At 53.4% G+C, this 18693-nt stretch overlaps 8 protein-coding genes across 8 annotated transcripts; 2 read left to right on the top strand and 6 right to left on the bottom strand.

Moving 5' to 3' along the window:
* The first annotated feature begins 70 nt into the window (after nt 1–70).
* Nucleotides 71–1580, top strand: BU26DRAFT_238123 (uncharacterized protein). The gene is made up of 4 exons (XM_033820970.1): nt 71–755; nt 817–928; nt 1047–1292; nt 1345–1580. The coding sequence occupies exons 1-4, from the start codon at nt 447–449 to the stop codon at nt 1398–1400; spliced, it is 723 nt and encodes a 240-aa protein (XP_033675305.1). The 5' UTR covers nt 71–446; the 3' UTR covers nt 1401–1580.
* BU26DRAFT_526093 (uncharacterized protein) lies at nt 1541–2401 on the bottom strand. The gene has a single exon (XM_033830664.1). It carries the CDS (start codon nt 2375–2377, stop codon nt 1760–1762), a length of 618 nt encoding a protein of 205 aa, XP_033675306.1. The 5' UTR covers nt 2378–2401; the 3' UTR covers nt 1541–1759.
* Nucleotides 2402–4086: 1685 nt separating this feature from the next.
* Nucleotides 4087–5699, bottom strand: BU26DRAFT_526096 (ankyrin). The gene is made up of 2 exons (XM_033830665.1): nt 5576–5699; nt 4087–5523 (listed from the first exon to the last, which is right to left on the bottom strand). The coding sequence occupies exon 2, from the start codon at nt 5473–5475 to the stop codon at nt 4576–4578; it is 900 nt and encodes a 299-aa protein (XP_033675307.1). The 5' UTR covers nt 5476–5523; nt 5576–5699; the 3' UTR covers nt 4087–4575.
* A 278-nt stretch (nt 5700–5977) lies between these two features.
* On the top strand, nt 5978–7758 carry BU26DRAFT_238175 (uncharacterized protein). The gene is made up of 3 exons (XM_033820972.1): nt 5978–7587; nt 7640–7668; nt 7724–7758. Exon 1 carries the CDS (start codon nt 6328–6330, stop codon nt 7561–7563), a length of 1236 nt encoding a protein of 411 aa, XP_033675308.1. The 5' UTR covers nt 5978–6327; the 3' UTR covers nt 7564–7587; nt 7640–7668; nt 7724–7758.
* On the bottom strand, nt 7743–8760 carry BU26DRAFT_238285 (uncharacterized protein). The gene is made up of 2 exons (XM_033820974.1): nt 8755–8760; nt 7743–8692 (listed from the first exon to the last, which is right to left on the bottom strand). Exon 2 carries the CDS (start codon nt 8423–8425, stop codon nt 7922–7924), a length of 504 nt encoding a protein of 167 aa, XP_033675309.1. The 5' UTR covers nt 8426–8692; nt 8755–8760; the 3' UTR covers nt 7743–7921.
* BU26DRAFT_238339 (uncharacterized protein) lies at nt 8584–10104 on the bottom strand. The gene is made up of 3 exons (XM_033820975.1): nt 9403–10104; nt 8772–9333; nt 8584–8698 (listed from the first exon to the last, which is right to left on the bottom strand). Exons 1-2 carry the CDS (start codon nt 9727–9729, stop codon nt 8815–8817), a joined length of 846 nt encoding a protein of 281 aa, XP_033675310.1. The 5' UTR covers nt 9730–10104; the 3' UTR covers nt 8584–8698; nt 8772–8814.
* BU26DRAFT_238182 (uncharacterized protein) lies at nt 10077–14028 on the bottom strand. Its single transcript, XM_033820973.1, has 3 exons — nt 13509–14028; nt 13010–13428; nt 10077–12948 (listed from the first exon to the last, which is right to left on the bottom strand). Exons 1-3 carry the CDS (start codon nt 13937–13939, stop codon nt 10481–10483), a joined length of 3318 nt encoding a protein of 1105 aa, XP_033675311.1. The 5' UTR covers nt 13940–14028; the 3' UTR covers nt 10077–10480.
* Nucleotides 14029–15445: 1417 nt separating this feature from the next.
* BU26DRAFT_238448 (serine/threonine-protein kinase-like protein CLA4) lies at nt 15446–18440 on the bottom strand. The gene is made up of 3 exons (XM_033820977.1): nt 16220–18440; nt 16071–16170; nt 15446–16021 (listed from the first exon to the last, which is right to left on the bottom strand). Exons 1-3 carry the CDS (start codon nt 18266–18268, stop codon nt 15609–15611), a joined length of 2562 nt encoding a protein of 853 aa, XP_033675312.1. The 5' UTR covers nt 18269–18440; the 3' UTR covers nt 15446–15608.
* Between the last annotated feature and the right edge of the window lie 253 nt (nt 18441–18693).

Here is an 18693-nt window from a genome sequence, read left to right on the forward strand (position 1 = left end):
TCTTTTCATTCTCTCTTATTCTCCCCGGCTTCACCACAGAGGCACTGGCACTAGACGGCGTCGGAGCTCTCACTCCAACAACTTCGCGCTTCCTGGCCATTTGCTCAATACCAAAATCCTGACAAGCGCACATGCCTTTCTCTTCTTCTGCACTCGGAAGCCGCTTCGCTTCCAGCCGCAGGATAGCAGTCGGCAAAGTCTTCGAAGGTTCATTTCGTATCATAGGATGGCTGCGCTTTGCCAAACATTTGGTGCTATTTACGCTCTTCTTCATCTACTACGCCACATGGCTGATAATCAGGCTATTTTCGAAGCTGTTACACTGTTTTGGCTGCGGTGATGGAGCTTTTGCAAGCTCTGCGAGTATTCGCGAGCTCGTTCTGGTGCGAGGTCCCCCAGAATTGCGTGCCCGGCAACCACCAATTGACTGGCTCTAGAGATGCGCAATGGGTGCAGCCAACCTCGGGAAGCACGGAAGATGGAAAGCCTTTTGGCGGGTCTACGCAGTTCTAGCGCCCACCCTGGACGACTTCATCAACGACTACTGCGAGGCTTGGAAGCTCCGACATACTATCGATAAGGAGGTCATCATATTCATCGACAATGATCATCGTCTAGCGATCCCATGCTCTGGAACGATGGACGACAAGGCTCTAGTGCGGCATATACGCGTTTTCTACAATCTGGCCCGGGCAAGAGTGGGCATCTTCGAGTTCTTCGGTGCGAAGTCGACTCTGAGGATCGATGTAGTCAAGGTACGGCTCCCAGAGCTAATAATGTATCCGGGGGTGAGCCAGATGTTAATTCGGATTCCAGCTCGAGCAGCATTTCGCCGTGGGCGCCCGCGTCGGTCCACCACTCGGCTTAGGAAGACATGGTCCCTTCAGTCGACTGGTGCATTACCTGAAGGATCCTTCTAAAATGAGCGGTACGTAAGGTTTCAATATCTAGCTAGATCGTGCAGATTTCTATTACAGCAAAAACGTCTCAACCCCGCTTCTTCCTAAAGCGGCCGACATCTACTGATCTATCCCACATTCATCTAGGCACGGACCTCGTACAGAGACTCGAAACAGAAGCAGTTCTGACTCCACCCGGACAGCAAACATGTGCGCTGAACATTGTTAGGAGCTGGGACCCTTATATCACAAGCACCATTATCCTCATTCCGGTGGTCTTGAGCTTTATCGTCTCAGTTCTCTGGTCTGTCATCGCTGCAGCATATTTCAAGGCTGATGTCAATGCGAGCACGCAAACGGCGTTCACGATCGGGAGCTATGTTGTAACGGCCGGTAAGTCTTTCCAGTGCAAGGTCAATCGCGAAAAATATGCTAACGCAACACGGGCGCGCTACTCATCGCCCTGGTGGCATTCCTCGAGAGCAAGTATGTCGCCAATGACGGAGTTTCCAACCTCGTCACAGCCACTGATTACCACGCGTTACAACAAACGCAGTCCAATTCCTCATGTCAGTCGCCGCAACTGATGCAGCGACCACCGGCAATTATGACGAGGACGTCTTCACAGCCAAAGCTCAACTCGCGGACAAGTTCGGGCAATATGATCACTCAGACCAGTTTTAGCGATGGAATGACTAAGTAGCTCGGCCTAGTCAACGTTTATAGTATATGCCACAAGCTATTTACAGACGAGATTGCAACAAAAGCCAAACAAGGTACAAGAATCGAAGGATATGAAGACGGGTCGACCTTTCGAAGCGGCACAAGAATTCAGCGGACCGGCGTTGACCGAAACACGTCTACCACGCAATTGGGTGGCTTCCGCCAATGTCGAAGGAGCCAGCCCTGGAATCGGTCGTCCCAGGCTTCAGTGGGCACTTAGCAGCCCTCGCGTCAAGAGACCTCAGGTCAAGCGACTCATCTTCCTCAAAGTCATCGTCAAAGTCATCCTCGTCGAACCAGGAGTCGTCCCATTCCGCATCATCGAACTCAAAATCGGCATCAAACTCATCGTCGAACGCAGTATGGTTGAACGAGACGTTCGAACCAAACGTCAACCCCTCATTGCGCTTCTCACTCTGTGGATGCCCGCCCTGAGTCCAGTACGTAAACGCAGTATTCCCATCCGGTGAAATGGCCTCGATCTGCGTCACCCGCTTGCCAAGGCCGCCCAGATACAGCTGCGGAAACTCTGTCTTGTACCAGATGCCATTCTGCACGACCGTGTCGAAGTCCTTGTGCTGAGGGTTGATGTTTTTGTCCATTACAGTGGCGAAGACATCGCACATGGCGGCCATGGCGCGGGACATGTTGCGGAAGTACTGGCGCATGTGGCCGCGCTCGCCTTTGCTTTGCATGATGCAGCGGAGCTTGTTCTTCTTGGTGATGGAGTTGTCGTAGAGATCGCTACTCCACATGTCCTGTGCTAGTCAGAAAACGTGGGATTGAGGGTGGGCGGGGCCGGGGGCGGAAGCCGAACCCAGATGGTGATCATGCCGTTCTTCTTCCCGTAAGCTCTAGCCGTCTTGCTCAAGCCGCGAGTGTAGAAGAGACACTTCGACTTTTGAGGACGCTTGCAGGCATGGGCGACGAACCACTGCGATCTACATTAGACAGGGCTGATTGAGGGGTTAAACGGGGTGTCACTTACCGAGGTGCTGTACTTGGAGATAGGATCGCACTTCACCTCCTTTGGCTCATGAGGCTGCTGCTTAGGCTTCGGTCTGTTCTTTGGTGGCAACGGCTTGGGGTGAGGATGCGGCTTCGTCTTCTTTTTTGCGCGGGCTTCCAGCGCATGATGTTCGACTTCATGGACGTTCGGAAGAGCGCTTATCAAGGTAAAGAGCGAAAACGCTAGCATCAACAGCGTCTGGAACCTCATTGTGGAAATATGAGAAGCGAAACGATTGACACGAATCGAAACAGATGTAGCGAATGAGAAATGAAGGAAAGAAAAAAAGAAGGGAACAGGAAAGGATGGGGGCATCTAGAGGCTGCAGCGAAGCCATCGTGCATTTGTACTCTATACGGACATCGCCATATGGAAGGACTGGAAGGAATTGATCCGCAGCACGGTGGTTCCCTTACTTCACGCGCCAAATCCGTCCGGAACAAGCTATGCTCTATTGTAGGGTAGGCATCCAAGAAAGTAGTGGCGTTGGACCTTAACGCTAAGAGTTCATGCAGGCAGAGGCGAGTCCGAGAATATAGTTCACTGCGCTGTGCGGTAGCTTCCGCAGGATGGGGCTCTTGTCCGCACGGCGACATGGTTAATCCAGTCTCTAAAGGTCAGGAAGCGTGTGCAGATACGTCGGTGGAATGCCTAGACCTCTGCAGATCCCAGCTGCACTACCGCGCACTAAGTATTGGTACGAATTATCCAGAGATGCAGTTTCCTGGGTGATGAAAGAGTGGAGGGCCGCTTCACCTGAGCATGGGAGGATGGTGATCCCGAATGACGATTTAAACTCCGCGTGAAACATGGCACTTGACTAGGTTCCTGCATAAGGGTGGTTGAAACATAGATTCCGCAGTATGCACTGTGGACCGTTAGCGCTTGAAAAGTGGGGAGAGGTCGTCGAGAACCCAAATACCCATCTACAGCCATGGCTTGGACGAGACGAACATATGGTAGCCAACGCAGGCCTTTGCGATTGCCGGAGGGTATAGCAAAGAAACCGCAACCACTTTTCGTTCATGGACCGTTGGGCGAAGACAGGTTCCAAGTGCCGGCTTCAGTCTCAGGAAGGACGCTGCATAGTTTAGGGTCCGGAATGGGGTCCGAGAGACAGGGTATACAGGCATGGCTTCCAGAGCCTGAAATCCTTCGCGAGCATCCAGAAGTGCGTCTATTTCTTGCAATAAGTTCGGCCAGGGTAGGTCAAGAAGCTGACCAAACGTTCCAGTGGTCAGAATAAGCATAACTCTCCCGAGCGGCGTAGAAAGAAAGCTTTACGCCCTTAGATCGCCCGCGCCGCTCGGTAACTCTCTCCCCAAGTGCCGTCGATTCCTTAGGGACGTCAGGTGAGCTGTACGCTTCGGAGTTGGTGGTGGGTAAGGCGAGCCAGCTGATCGGGCTTTTGTTGGGGGCCTTGCCGCATTGCTTCGCCGGTTTCAAACTGCGGTAATCTCCGGAATCACAATATGGCCTGCAGACCGACAAGCCGGGGAAAAAGCGATTTCCATACGGTTCCCAAAGAGTCGATTCCATCTCCAAAGCGAGGGTTGAAGAACACTTCTGGTGATTATCATGAGAGTTGCGAGGCTGGGAAACACACGGAGATGGCTCGGGATTACACGCGTCGTTTTGAAAGGAAACATCATTTCAATTCCGAACCCACCCTTCCACAATAAAAATCTCAACGCAAACTAACCCTCCGCCGTGGCCGACTACGCTTTATACAATTTTGAAGCCTCGTGGTACCCAGACCATCCGACGTCTCCAAATTGGCTACAAATTGCACTTCTGCCATGCCTCCTCGATCGTTATACATCATCTTTTCTCACCTCACCTTGTGTCAGTCTGGTGCCGGTCGGTTCATTAGCTCGATCATAGGAAGAGAGGGCGCCCCTGTTTCTATTATGGAGTGGTTAGTATGTGCATGCCTTCCAAAGGCTAACAAGAGATAGAGCTCACGTCTTTGAATTCTGGACCCCCCATAAGCCCCATCAGTGACTGGGCAGGAGTGGGAATGCCCACGCTACCCAGAACTCCAAAGAAACCCCATGCCATGAGTGTCTGTATCGTCGGGTCTCCAAGAGTGTTCTCCGCTAGCCACTCACCGGCACGCCTTCCTCGTTCTGCCCACCGGTCCCAGTACGCAATGATATCCGCGTAGACAGCGTCGGGGGTCGTTCCGGTATCATAAACTATGGCCCTTGCTCCATATTTCCGCAGCAGTACCATGCACGCGAGCGTTTCCCAGCGATTCCGGCATGTTTTGCAGGTCTCCTTCGGGGGCTTGCGCAGACTATGGCAACCGCCGATCTCTTCTCGCACAAGTTGCATGATTGGACGGACTCCGAGCACATTAGTCCCATCTGCATTGGCACCTCTTTCCAAGAGATGATGGAGCATTACGATGTTCTTGGTTTTGAGGGCAGAATGGATCGGACGCATATGCAGGACGCCCTCGATGTTTGCACCGCGGTCAAGTAAATAGTCGGCAGCGTCCAGGGAGCCGGTGAAAACAGCTGCATTAAGAGCCGTCTCGTGGTTCACAGGTCCACCGACTTGATCGATCTTTGCGCCATGGTCGAGAAGTACCTTCAGCGAAGGAATGCAACCCACGGCTGCGGCGCTGACGAGGGGACTAGACTTGCCATTCTTGCGTTTCGTATTCCGATCTGCACCTCTTACGAGGAGGGACCGTATGGCATCCGCATCCGAAGGGTCGATGTCGAGAAGCTGATTGTTCAGCTCGGAGCTGTCGTTCGTCTTGAAGAAGCGCATTTCCCTCGATTCCCACGGAGTGGAGCAGGCCGTTGGTTTTCTGCCTCCCGTCGCAATCATCATAGACGCTCTTATAAGGCTCTCGATACGAGAGAACATACGACAGTGGAGGTAATGGCCCGATCCCCGGCGCATACTCGCAACGAGGCTGAAGAATAGCCAGCGCAACTGGCGGGCTGCAATCACCTGAGGACGCCACGGTTCGCCCTGATTGAAGAGCTTGGAGATGTATGCCCACACTCATACCATCTGTTTATTTGCCCATGGAATCAGGAAGCCTACGACAGGGAGTTGCACTCAGGTGCGTCTCCCCGTCAAACCCGGGGCAGGATGATGACGGGGACGGACACTGCTCCGAAACGGGTCCTCATCGCTCCCTATCATTCCTCACTCCAGCCACCGCTGCTCCCCATCGAACTTTGTAACACCATTCCTCGGCCGCCTTCGTCCCACCGCGCGATTGCTCCCCTTTGACGCTTAAAGCCCGCCGGTCCAGTGCCGCGGATTCGTCCTCCTCGGATAACGGCATGGCACCGCCTCCAACAGTTTAATTAGCTCGCGGCTGAGACTGTGCGAGTGGACTCGCTTGTCAGGTCCCAAGAGTCTTGCGGCCTTGTTTTCGGATTCGCACAAGGCTCGCCGATGCTGTCAATGGTCTATCGCAACGGGTCATGATGTCATGGCTTCCTTGGATGCCATTCAGGCACCGTTCGTACCTGTCGTCAAAACGAGTCACACCACGGCATCGAACAACGCACTCGGCAACGCGGCATCCCCGGATGGCGCGTGTGCGCACTGCCTTGAAATAGTCACGGTAGGAATTCTTGAAGACACTACGATGGGCCGCTCTTGCCTTTTGTGCGCTCTCCCCGCCATAAACCCTTCGCAACCTCTTCCAGGCGTTCAAGAGCTCCCATGGGGTCACCACCTCAACGGCTCGTTTGGCGTCCGTCACGGCCTCTGCATTTCCTACAATATCGTCTTGTTCTAGTCATCCTTATAATATGCCTTATCCAGCAGCAGCGACTCTATTTCATCTACCACAATGCTCTCGCCACGAAATACTCTCCGACAATCTTCAACCCCGACTTCGAAGAACCTCGTGCGCACCTGCACCGCCTGGACGATGAAGACGCACAGTTCCAACAATATCTGCTATCGAACCGGCCTGCGTGGAGAGTCTTGGGATCGGGTTGGGAAGGCACCACCTTCACCTACAACGATACTGTCATCAAGACATTTGCTCCTGGGAAAAGCCCCTTCCGGAACTGTGCTCCTATGTCCGCGAACGAGAAATGGCCCACGGAAATACCCGCTTCAGTATATTTCGGTGGCTCTAGCCTTTCGACATCCTACAAGTCCTGCTTCAACGGCGACGCGAATTCCACGGGGTTCCTGCCCGTAGAGGCATATTTTATGGCAAGCTCGTCACCTACATCGCCTCCCGCGTGGCATCTTGTAACGCCGCTAGTCGCCGGCGGTAACTTAAACACGCTTGCAAAAACCGTGAAAGGACGCCCAAACCCCTCGAGTTTCCGCGACGTCGACGCGTTATATCGTCCGACTTTCAACCGCCTACTCCGCACTCTCGAGAGCATGCACAGCGCCAACTTCTGCCACGATGATATCAAACCAAGCAACATCTTCGTCCAAGACGATTCGCGATGGCTTCTGGGCGACCTGGGGAACGTCCGACACGTCTCGCAGCCCTATCACTCCTCCCTGATCTGGACCGACAATAGGCAGCTTACAGATTGCCGGGCGAACGACGCCATTCGAGCATTGAAATCCTACTTGCAGTTCGTTCGAGCGGCCTCAATGGGTACCGATGCTTTCGATGCGGAATTCTTCGAGCGTCGAGAACCTCTGAGTCGGCTCTTTTGGTGGGCACTCGCCAATGCACACACGCTGCGCGCTGACGGCCTGCGAAAATGGGCGTTCGTTGAAACTCCTTCACAATCGCCCACGGATGGTACCGTTCTTACTATCCCACATTCAGTTGAGCAGCAGTCGCTGTTAGGCATGGTCAGTCCCAAGCAACGGGCTCGCGCAAGAGAGGTGGGTGCGGCGTTACGAATGGGTCTGAGTGAGAGACGCGCTAGATGGTTGGCAATGACTTGGCTCTTCGGGGTCCCTTCGACGGGATGTTGAGTTCGGGGTTCGTGCGTAGTTGACGTAAGAGCTCGAAATCGACACCTTTCATGACTCATATCATCTGTCAGGACAGTCAACCTTCACCCCAATTTGACTACTCTTGTCAGTAACACACCGCGTTCATCAATTATGGTCTTTGACACTAAAGCTACGTCAGGGAGCGAAGACAACCCTTTTGCGCAAGGCCCCTCTTCCCTTGGTAATTTTCCACCCGATCCACCTCCGCGACAGTCCTCTGCGATACCTATTGACGAGGCGATGGCGCATGTTTCCAGGGAAGAGAACGCTAGTTTGAGCTCCCGACAACCGGTTGTCGCTGAGAACGCCTCTTGAACCGATTACAACGAGCAATATCCTAGGTCCCGACGAGCTGCCCAACCTGCCGTGTTCTTAGAGACGATGCTTTCGTCCCTGTGTATGACAGGAGACTGTCGAATTCCGCGTGTTTTTCAGGCCTGAAGACTTTGAGGAGCGGGCCGTGAAGGAATGTCTCTCCCGCTTGCATCCAATGCACTCCTTGCAGGAGAGACGCCCTTCGTAATTCGCGCAGTCGATACTCCGTTGCGATGTTACTTCCGGAACACAACGCCCGCGTTAAGCGGATCATTGATTGAAAAACCTGAGCACCTTGGATGGAGACTTGCAAGTAAAGAGAAGAGCGAAGTCTTTTCATCGGCATCCATAAATACATTCTCTTTACCGTCAGAACTAGGTGTGGGTACGGAAAGCCACTTCCAGGAGCCTCTAACCGGTACCAACTGCAGATTTGGTTCCCTTTCTGTGGGCGGCTCTCACGCAACTGGCTACAGGCTGTCGCATCTACTCTCAGCCTATATGGACTGGGGCTGGCAATGCACATTGCACCTTCCGCTTTCCGGGGTCGACAGGCTTCCACTACTTTTTCTCTCTTTTCTCCTCTCACTAGAGGCTACTATCATATGAGAAGTATGCGGCAAAATAAAGGCCGCTTTCGGAGATGCACTGGAGTTTTACGCGACCGACCAGTCTCTGGGTTTTGTTATCTATTTGCACCACTTCACTGGCCCTGGCGCGTCCGGAAGGCAGGCGAAAATGCGGACTCAGGCGCATCAGCCGTCTCGGACGCCCGGCGAGATACTGATCTCCCCTTAAGGTAGCTTCTTCCATCCAACTTCCAATTCTTTCCACTTCATAAAACAAATAACTGACATTACACGTCATCACATTATCCCCTAGAATCTCTTCCTATCTCTCTCCAAACCAACCTTCTCACCTCCTTCCCGCTCCATCCCTATCCCCATCCAACTCCGCTCTCTGCCGCTCCGCACCGATCTCCGCAGCAAGGGCTTGCCCATGCAATTCCGCCGGCGGAGGCGACACAGGGTGATATCCATACACCGTCGCGCTCTGTTTCTCGCCCGCTCCTCCATTCTGCGGCGGTATATCGGCCGTTTTCCTCTTTCGCCTTAGCTTCAACCCGAGAACGACGATGATGCCGAGCATGATGACACCTAGGCCGACACCGAGCCCGGCGCCGACCTTTGCTCCTGTGGTGAGGATATTGTTGGCGGGTGCGGGTGGCGATGTAGACGTAGGCGTGGATGTGGGAGGGGTCGTTGTGGCTGGAGCAGAAGTAGGTAGAGAAGCCGATGCTGATGTCGATGCCGATGTCGGTCCGACGGTTGCAGCGAGCGCGAACACGCTCGTCGTTATACTGCAGCAATTCGCGTCGCCGCAGCACCACTGGTTATCACCGCATTTCTGCACAGGCGCATTGTCATTCTGCCACTATTTATCCCGTCAAGTCAGTCCCACGTTCCCCTTTCCCTTCCGCTTCCACCATCCGCACGCACTTACCAGCCCGAAATTACAAACATCCTTCAAGCAATATGGGCTCGCCCACGTAGGATCCGTACAACCCTGCCTCCACCACAGCATCGGCGGATCGCCGGTTCCATCATCTCCAGCCCAGTTCTGGCATAGTCCATTCGTCTCGCATGTATCGTCTGCGACGCCCGTGTCTCCCGCGCCGGAGTGGTTGATGCCGCAGCAGACGGAGTCGTGCGAGGTGTCGTTGTTGCAGGCCTGGTACGCGGGCGAGTCAATTAGGGTGCCGTTGCGGGAGTAGCAGGAGCGTGCTGCTAGCGCGAGTGCAGGAGAGAGGAGAAGGAGAAGGGAGATCATTGTTGTAGCATGAGAGGGAAGAGAGAGAGAGAAGAGGGGTTACGTGAATGCTCCACGGAGGAGATCTAGGGAAGTCTGCGGTTCGAAGTTGAGGTTGTGTAAGGCGTCCCGCCGGGCTGTGCTTCGTCCGGCCGCTTAATGTGCAAAATTGGGGGCGGCAGTATAAAACAGGGGCCGACTCGTGCGAGAAGGGTTCGCCAGTCAGATCCTCGGGATCAACCAGATTGCGAGGTATTGGAGGTGCATTTGTCTCGGATGGATATGGCCAATCGCCCCGATCCAGAGGTTCCGCTACGAGATGCTTCATTTCTTGGCGCCGTGCTATAAAAGCGGCTAAGGGGATCTGGACTTTAGGATGAGGCTTACCTAGGTACTCTTGGCCGATCGGCATATTCTAGAACGAGATTCGACTAGCTTGAGGAGGAAGTTCGAACAATTACGGTGCTACAAAGGGTACGTCCTCAATCGATAATTCCGCGCCTATGTATTCCTCCAAAATAGGAACGGGATCGCTTGCATCCCAATTCGTGATCTTTTCGAGCATGAATAAATCTCAAGCCTATAACCCTACCAACGTCAATACCGGTCCCTCTTTGTTCTTGTTGTGTTCCTCATATCATGCGTTCTCCTTCTCTTCTGTTGCTGCCTTGCCTCAAACGTTGTTTGCGTTACGGTAGCTGCACCTGCTAGGCGCTATGGAAAATTGCCATCGCTTGGAGCGTGACCGCAAACCATTAGGTTGGAGTCTACCTTAAGGGCTAAGGCAAGGTGCGGTAGCTGATACATGTGACGATTCCGTGGACCCTTTTCTCGAAGGGGCGTCTTCCATCTCTTTTGACAGGATCCCGCGGATTGAGTGAACGGCGCCGGGAGAGAATGCGCCAACACACGCGACGCCTTCATGCCATCCCACCAATTTATGAAGCTTTGCACAGTGTGGATCTGCACGGTGGCGCAGGAAGAGAATGATGAGGTCCTGGTACGCTTGAAATCGGTGGTCGCACGAGTCTTGACCGATGCCCCCGTGTATTGACTCGAGTACAAGCTCCCAAAAAGTGTTGCACCCCATTTGCCTGTTGGGATCAACACCGCATTGTAACAGGAGCTCGAAAATCTTGGTTTGTTCGAAGACCTTGTCGTTTTGGAGACTGTTGAGTGCCCAGCGTAGCCATACAACACCACCTTTGTGACAGCTGGTCTCGGTGAGAAGATATTCGGGTTTTGTGGTGACACTGAGAAAAGCTTCCATCAGCTTCCGCTGGCCAGGCGTAAGAGTCTCGCATGGCGAAGCTGTATAAGGAAAGACTGAAGTGCTTATCAGAGTCTCCCAAACGCTAAGCCCATCAACCCGCGCGTCGGGTTTCAATCCGTATTGCAGCAGCGTCTCGAATACCGTAGAACACGCTCCATCAAAACCCAGCGGTGCCAAGGGGTTCCGATTATGAATGAACTCGATCCAAATGTCGGTCTGACCGCCGATATCGGCTCCATGATCAAGAAAAAGTTTGAAGACGTCATGCCAGGTGGTGTCCTCGTGCTTCTTGTGGTAGGGACCCTTGCTTATTGATCCTAGAAAGCGCCTAAGAAAAAGTCTCCAATTGGTATCCCCGTTTACGGTGCAGTTCGCATCGGCTCCATTGTCAAGGAGAAACTTCACAACGTAAAGCAGAGGACTGCATTCCGCTGATTTCGCATAGCTGCAGTCACTTTCAAGCCAATACATGCCACCGCAAGAGTGTTCTTCTTCGGAGTCAAAAAACGGAGGGCATTGGATTGCGTGGAAAAGCAAGGCGTTCATATCGACCTCTTTTGGATCTTTCGCGAGTCGATGTTTGATGTAGTCAATCCTGCCGATATGGACAGCGATCACGGCAAAGCCAAGCCTGGCAGAAATTTCCACCAAAGGGCTGGTGAACCCAAGGGCGGCATAACGTCGCGTTATGAGCTCCATCTGATCCACGACAAGGTACTCAACATCGGGTCGTTTGGCATCTCGCAGCACCTCGAAAAAGTCCACCAGGAGAGTTGTCCAGTTCTCATAGAGACTAGGTGATTTGACGTACTTGATCTCCGCTACGAGAGTAAGGCCGATCGTGACGTAAGCATCGTAAGCTGCAGGCGCTCGATCTAGCAGCATTTTTTGGATTTGGGGTGATCGGAGGAAATCTCGAACGGTTAAGTGAAGAAAGAAGATAGGATCGCCAGGTTGAAGGATATCCCCTTTTTTGTACGGTTCCAGGAGGCCTTTGTAGCGTCCATTCAGACGCCTTTCAGTTTGCTCGACCCGCCAGCGTACCTCTTCGTCACTGAGGTTTGAAAAGTCTGTGGCCAGGCAAAACTCGGGGTCTTCGTCCAAGAAGGAGTAATGCATTACCGACAGAGGATTCTTAGTCGTGAGCGCCGCGAGGAACACGCGAGCCATTTGATCCTGATACACTGCGTCGACAGAATTGAGTATGTGTTCGAAAAAGGCTTCTAGATCTGTGGGTAACCCCTCCAGTCGCCTACGAAGTATCCCTATTGGGTCATCGTTGACTAAACCTTCGCGGAGGGAATGCACTACGAGACAGACCCAAAGGAAGACGCCTTGCGCTCGGGTCCTGATCTCGTGAACAAGCTCATCGAAGATTGCGCGGCGGTTGTTCAACCGTCGGTTGTGCAGAAGCATGTTTTCGTATGCAAACAGCTCTATATCTTGTGCTGTTAGCTCATGCAAACGAAGCATGCTCGTTTTATCAGCGACCTCTCCAAGCGTATCCTGAAAGCAGTTCCAAGGTCGACTTGAAAGACAGAGCTTCACGTCTGAGCACTCCGAAAGCTCTTGCAGAACTTGGATAACATCGTAATGATCGCCTTCGTACTCGTCTAGGCCGTCCACGTGAAAATAGAATTTTGTCGAAACTGAGGATATATGGTGCTTCAGTGCTTTGAAGGCCTCGCGAAGCTCGGAGACTTTCCAAAGAGCGGACAACTTGGCGGAAGGTATGTGCGCTCCCCATCTACTCGGGCATAAGGATTGCATAAGCTTGGGACAGCTCCGCAATATGTGATAAAGAAGAGACTGCAAGAGGCCTCGCAGGGATTTTTGCATCTGAGTCCCTGCGTTCCAAAAGTAGAAGCTCGCAAATGCGAGATGCTTAGGGGCTGCCCACTCCTGAAGTGCTTGGATAGTTTGCGTGTGGTCCTCTAGATACTTCATTAGGGTAGATTTGCCGGAACCTACCACTGCGGTCTTAGTCACAGGTCGTGAGAGACTACGAGCAGAAAACAGAGAACCTACCAGGTTTCCCAGTTATCCAAAAGATACCCTGCCCGTGCTGAAGCCATGGCAAGAAGAATGTCTTGGAGCGCGAGTCTTCACTTGATTGTCCATTGGCTGAGAAAATCCATTCGAAGGTCCTCTTGTGTGCATCGCGGACAGCGTCGTGCCGAGCCTGCATACTTTCATAATGCAAGCTTCCTAGTATAGCTGTGGCCCTTGTGATATTGTCTGTTATTCCTTGGAAGCCCTCCTTGAATTGCTTCACGGGATTTTCAAGCTTCTTCAGAGAAACGCAAGCAGTAACCTGAGAAAGTTCATGGTGAATTCCATCCAGCTTGAGAGCGAGCGTAGCAAACTTGGTGTTGTATGTAAGGTCCTGATTGACATTGGACTTTCGTAGGGCTTCCAGTGCCATTGCCGTGTCTAGCTGATGCTCTCTGGAACCGCGCGTTAGTCAACCCTCGGAGCAAGGACGGAAAGATGCATTTGTTCCATAGGAAGAGCGAAATGGCTTTACCTTGTTTCCGATATCAAATGAAGCTCCAACTGGTCACGAAGTGACTCTAGCCGTGACTGTAGTTTAGCAATGTCCCCTCGCTTGATGATCGATTTCGACGCCTGCAAAAACCGGCGATACCTCGACTTCGTCGAATTTCCATTCGTAACGTCCTTGTTGATCTTCGCAACCGTGGATGCCAATTCGTTAGCTACGTCGGAGCTGTGCTTTGCCAGATCCCGAAGGCTTTGATTCGACGTTTGAGCTGTAGTCAGAGCGACGCAGTGCTCTTTGAGCGACTTCGCAATCACCTGGATCTCATTGTGCCGGTTTGCGACCTTATCAGCGCTGTTATCAAGGTTCAGCGTCGTGGATATGACCTCGCAGCCGAATTGGACGAATTGAACGATGTTGCTGGCGAGGCCAACTGCAGCGAGAGCCTCTAGCACCATTTCGCTGGTGGGTGCCCCAGGGGCACAAAATCCATGAGACGAGAGGGGGCGGAATCTGGGAATGCTTGAAGGAGCAAGGAGAAAGTGTTATATCACTTTCGAATCCTTGTCGCGAGGCACGCAAGTCAGCCGGCTGATAAGACTGTGGGGGCTGTGTAAATGCTGGGTAAGCTGTACATTTCCGCAGTGATCAAAATACTCAACCACTTACAGGAGCGTATTTCGAGCCTTGTGCTACTCAATACTTGCCTGTCGCCTTGTGCGGAGCCTCGGAACGAAGTTCATGCCTCAGCCGTGCCGGTGACGTCCCAGAGATCGCGAGCTCTCCAACCGCGATTCCGTTGACATCTTGATGTATAAGGGAACGAAGAAAGGGGTTTGCCTTGAGTGCAACGACGGTTACGATATGCTGATGAAGGAAGAGAAGTGGGGAAGCGCGCTGCCCCAGACAGAAAGGCTGCCCATGACATAACAGGCTTAGCACAAAAAAACCATTAGTAGAGACCTCGGGAGCCCTGGAGACAGATAGGATGAAAAACGCCGTACTTGGAAGTTAGTAGAAACGTATAGACTTTGATATATACACGCCCCTACTTCTTCTCATGAAACGATAAGATACCTAGGCTAGGTTTCAATCATCACAGCTATCCTGCAATATCGTTGCGCCCTGTCTACCTAGGACCCCAAGCAACCTGCCTCTCCAAACCCAAGTTATCCGTCAACTCTAGGCAAACAAATGCGATCGAGGAAAAAAAAGGCAGATATGCGCAGACCCCTCACCAGCGTGGCGTACGGAAGCCCTTCTTCCCGGCTCGGCTCTCACACATCCACCCTCCACAAGGCTGTCGCCTTACGCGGCCTCGAAGATCAGGTAAAACACTTGCGTACACGATATCCCGAGCACTCAAATATTTGAAATACCCGTCAGGAAAAAAGTAATTATCTAGTAGCAGTAGGCGACGGAAGCAAACGGCTCCAGACCGGCTTGCGTAGCCATGTACTCGAGTGCTAGAAAGACCATACAAAGTCTATTCGCCTCTATGCATTCAAGCAAGCGCATCCCGTACGAGAGCGCAAATAGTACATGTTAGACCAATCAGCTCCCTCAATCAAAGAATAGACAGCAAGAATTAAAGAGGCCACAGTCAATATCCATTAACCGTAGCGGAAACCCCCCGGGCGGCATCACCTCTCTCCAGCGGCCCCGACGCTCTTAAGGTACTTTTCGTTCATTGATCTATTCTCATTATCCATAATGCCAAAGTCGACGCCTTTGCTCGCCGTCCAGTTCCAGCCGGTGCCTGGAACGATCGAGATCTGAAAGCGTAGCGCGTGTCGTAGCATGAACGAGAGTCTATCCACTGCGAAGGATCGTCAGGGAGGACGTGAAGCCCCCGGTATCCAAAGTCAAAGCCAGCCGTGATCGCGAGAGAAAGATGCCCAGACAATGATGCAAGTCCCGCCGCGGTCGCTCGCCCCCTTTCCCCAATCCATGTGCGGAACGCAAAGTAAAAGTCTTGGAATCCGCGCTGCCAAGATGCCCGCCTGCTCGCCTGCCTGTTGCGCAATGCCTAGGTACGAAGAAATGTCGAGCGAAGTGTATGTATGGAAAGGGTATCGATCAAGTCCAAAAGCGGAAACGTTGGATAAAAGCTCTGGAAAACTTCTTCTAGTGACTTCCGTTCTTCCTAAAGTTGAGCAGCTGCGCTAGGCTAGCCAAGCTGCATCCACTTTTAAGGAAATCGTGGCTCATCAGCTCCGTGGCGCTAGCTCTCGATTTGACATCCACACACAAGCAGACGGAGAGGAAGGCCTTGAGCTCCTTGGACAGCTTGTCTGGCTTCTTTAGGCGGGGAGTGCCATTGGTGGCGATGAGGTACAGGGCCTTGAGCGGTTCCTCGTTCAAGTACGGCGGCTCCGACTCGATCATCTCGATCGCCATAATGCCCAATGACCAGATGTCGACCTTGTTGCCATACTCCTTCTGCTTCACCACCTCCGGAGCCATCCAGTACGGAGTTCCTACCATGGTCGCACGCTTGCTGCGCTGTTCGGTAAGCTTGGCGCAGAAACCGAAATCAGCTGTCCATGTGTTAGCTACTGGTAACATGGGTCCGAAAGGATGACTTACTAATCTTGACATTGCCTCGTCCATCGAGCAGCACATTGTCACTCTTGATATCTCGGTGGATGATGTTCTGATTGTGGAGGTGTTCCAGACCCTTACATGTCTGTTCTGCAGTCAGCCTAGCTCTCTGAACATTCATTGGAAAATCTCACCTCTAAGCAGATGGTAGCGATCTGATCTTCGCTGATTGAGGGATTGTTGTCGATGACATCTGTCAAAGCTCCGCCCTCCATGAACTCCATGACCACCCAGAGTTCTGACTGCTCTTCTTGTAGGAACGCGTCCAGGAAGTTGACGATATTAGGGTGCTTGCTATCCTTCATAACGATGATCTCGTTAACGATCAACTCCTTGCGAGGCTGGTTGCGTAGATCCATCTGTTTGATTGCGACTTGGGCCCGTGGTCCGTTCTCTTGAAGAATTCTACGCGCCATCGGGGAGGTGGCACCTTCGCGGATGCGGGCGACATAGACGGATCCGGAGGCACCCTGACCAATCTTCTTCTGCTTGTTATATGAGTCCAAAGGCCTGTCTTTCGACACGACTTCCCGAAGCTTGGCCATGACTTCGCTCTCAGACATGCTCGACATCCGCACATCTTTGCGAGGCGTCTCCTCCTTCTTGCTAGTGAGAGCTTGCTCGGCCTTTTTCACAGCATCATTCACGGGCGCACCTGTAGGCTGCTTGGTAGCGACGTTCAACGGCTTAGGTGCAGCGGCTCCTTGGTACTGCTTCTGTTGCTGGGGCTGACCATTGGCGGGCCGGGCTTGCGGTACCTGGTTGGCGGAATTTTGATACCTTGAGTTTGGTTGCACCGGCGGCCGCTGTTGCTGAGCCATGGGAAGTTTAGACTGCGGCGATGTGCCATAAGCGCCGCCGTTCTGCTGCTTCGGTGCGGATGGGGCAGGTCGTTGAGCGGCCATCTGGCGCAGGGAACCGGGCGGTTGTTGTTGTGGATTCCTCGGAGCACCTGGGGTGGATGGAGCTGGACGGCTTGGGTTATAGCGAGATTGCTGACCTGATGGGCTGGAGTCTCGCGCCTCGAGGGCGCCGCCGATCTCTTGTTGTGCCATTGGGAGTTTCTTTTGCGGCAAGGAAGCGTTATATGCAGCAAGATCCTCGCGTTCTCGTCGCTCATACTCTTCCCTCTCTCTCTGTCGGTCTCGCGCCTGTTGCTCACGTGCCCGCATCTCTTGCTCTTGCATTCGGCGGCGTTCGTCGTAACGGGGATCTTGCTGCATACCACCCTGCGGCGTTGCGTATCCAGACCCGGGCGGGGTATTTTGGCGGGACATGCTGTAGCTGTCCTTTCGAGGGAAGCCATTTGGAGGTGCCGGGCGCGGCGGTGCAATGGAGCTTCCACCGCCGCCATAGCCGAGCTGCTTCTCCATTCCAGCACTCACTGGTGGAGTAGGAGTAAGGCTGGGATACTGCTGAGGATCTTCGGATCGTTTGACGAGCTTTTCGGCATAGAACTCTAGCACCTCGAGAACAGCCTTGGGATTTTTCGCATAGTCGTCCTTGGTGAGTGCAGAAGCGGTAAGAAGTTTCTCCCATTCTACTGGCAATCCAACAAAGGCGCCGCTCGTCGGGTCGAAGCCCACGTGTACTCTGTGAGTGAAGTTGGTGGGGTTGCTCACCCCGCCCATGCTGGGGCAGCGCTGATAGATGCTGTCTATCCAGGAATACACGTCGTCGTCGGTCTCGACTTTACAGGTGATAATCTTCGTGGGTCCGTCACGGGGCGGCGACGAGCCTTTGTTCGGGTTCAACGAGCGGGTGATCTCGAAGGACAGAGGCTGCGTATCTGAGCGCTCAACGCCAAGCACATCCCGAAGCTGAATGGTATTTGCCACCTTGTTAGAATTGGGGCTCTTGAAGAAGGCCAGCTCGAATTCGCGGAGGACAAGCCAGCGGTCTGCCCAGACGAAGGATTTGAACAGGCCCTCGTCCTTGACCTTGACGTTACCCTCCTTCACCACCGAGGTTGTTGACAAGCTCTTTTCCGACTGCGTCCGCACAAGTGAAGTTGTCGAGCTATTGCTGCTGTAGCCGCTGTTGTATGCGGGCGACTGTAGGCTTAAGCCAGCCATGTTTCCTGGCAGATTGCTGCTAGTATTTGGGGTAAGGTTGAGGCGGGGTCGGTCGGTGGGAGGCCGCGGTGCGGGCCCGGGGTTCATGAATTGATCGCGCGAATACATTCTGGCGTGCCGTGATTAGCTCGATGACTGCAAGGCGTGAATAGAGGCGGGCAGTGACCAAATAGCGGCTCTGGTTTCCTGGCCGGAAATAGCTGGCGTTGCATAGGGGCATGCGGAGTGGGCTGACGGCTCGAATTCGCACAATACTTACTCGGCGACAGTCATGCGAACAATGGGGATGGTAGCGACTAGGGCGCCAGAAGATGCTGTCCGACGTGCCGCTTAGTCCAGCAGGTGAGGCGGATGCAGCGAGTGCGGGGGAGAGGCCGGCTTGCAGGACCGAGGGCACAATGACGGCTGCCGGGGGGACGGCGGGGAGGATAGCACGCGCTGCGGCGGAGAGGCTCACACGGTACGACGATAACGGGGAGTGTTTTGCTGTTTGGCGTGGGAATGGGTGCAGCGTGGTTGGGCTGCGCTGAGGA

Source organism: Trematosphaeria pertusa (genome assembly GCF_010094035.1).
Source record: "Trematosphaeria pertusa strain CBS 122368 unplaced genomic scaffold BU26scaffold_32, whole genome shotgun sequence".
Lineage (NCBI taxonomy): Eukaryota > Fungi > Ascomycota > Dothideomycetes > Pleosporales > Trematosphaeriaceae > Trematosphaeria > Trematosphaeria pertusa.

What these genes read in the sequence shown, in the direction of transcription:
- BU26DRAFT_238339 (XM_033820975.1), bottom strand. Translation starts at nt 9,729, where the DNA reads ATGATCTCCCTTCTCCTTCTCCTCTCTCCTGCACTCGCGCTAGCAGCA. An exon ending in ATGTTTGTAATTTCGGGCTG is followed by an intron (nt 9,334 to 9,402) that starts GTAAGTGCGTGC and finishes CGGGATAAATAG; the next exon opens with TGGCAGAATGACAATGCGCC.
- BU26DRAFT_238448 (XM_033820977.1), bottom strand. Translation starts at nt 18,268, where the DNA reads ATGTATTCGCGCGATCAATTCATGAACCCCGGGCCCGCACCGCGGCCT. An exon ending in TCGCTACCATCTGCTTAGAG is followed by an intron (nt 16,171 to 16,219) that starts GTGAGATTTTCC and finishes ACTGCAGAACAG; the next exon opens with ACATGTAAGGGTCTGGAACA. An exon ending in ACGAGGCAATGTCAAGATTA is followed by an intron (nt 16,022 to 16,070) that starts GTAAGTCATCCT and finishes ACACATGGACAG; the next exon opens with CTGATTTCGGTTTCTGCGCC.
- BU26DRAFT_238175 (XM_033820972.1), top strand. Translation starts at nt 6,328, where the DNA reads ATGGGGTCACCACCTCAACGGCTCGTTTGGCGTCCGTCACGGCCTCTG.
- BU26DRAFT_238285 (XM_033820974.1), bottom strand. Translation starts at nt 8,425, where the DNA reads ATGTGCATTGCCAGCCCCAGTCCATATAGGCTGAGAGTAGATGCGACA.
- BU26DRAFT_238123 (XM_033820970.1), top strand. Translation starts at nt 447, where the DNA reads ATGGGTGCAGCCAACCTCGGGAAGCACGGAAGATGGAAAGCCTTTTGG. An exon ending in GGATCCTTCTAAAATGAGCG is followed by an intron (nt 929 to 1,046) that starts GTACGTAAGGTT and finishes ACATTCATCTAG; the next exon opens with GCACGGACCTCGTACAGAGA. An exon ending in GAGCTATGTTGTAACGGCCG is followed by an intron (nt 1,293 to 1,344) that starts GTAAGTCTTTCC and finishes TAACGCAACACG; the next exon opens with GGCGCGCTACTCATCGCCCT.
- BU26DRAFT_526093 (XM_033830664.1), bottom strand. Translation starts at nt 2,377, where the DNA reads ATGTGGAGTAGCGATCTCTACGACAACTCCATCACCAAGAAGAACAAG.
- BU26DRAFT_526096 (XM_033830665.1), bottom strand. Translation starts at nt 5,475, where the DNA reads ATGATGATTGCGACGGGAGGCAGAAAACCAACGGCCTGCTCCACTCCG.
- BU26DRAFT_238182 (XM_033820973.1), bottom strand. Translation starts at nt 13,939, where the DNA reads ATGGTGCTAGAGGCTCTCGCTGCAGTTGGCCTCGCCAGCAACATCGTT. An exon ending in CATTTGATATCGGAAACAAG is followed by an intron (nt 13,429 to 13,508) that starts GTAAAGCCATTT and finishes GCGCGGTTCCAG; the next exon opens with AGAGCATCAGCTAGACACGG. An exon ending in TTGGATAACTGGGAAACCTG is followed by an intron (nt 12,949 to 13,009) that starts GTAGGTTCTCTG and finishes CCGCAGTGGTAG; the next exon opens with GTTCCGGCAAATCTACCCTA.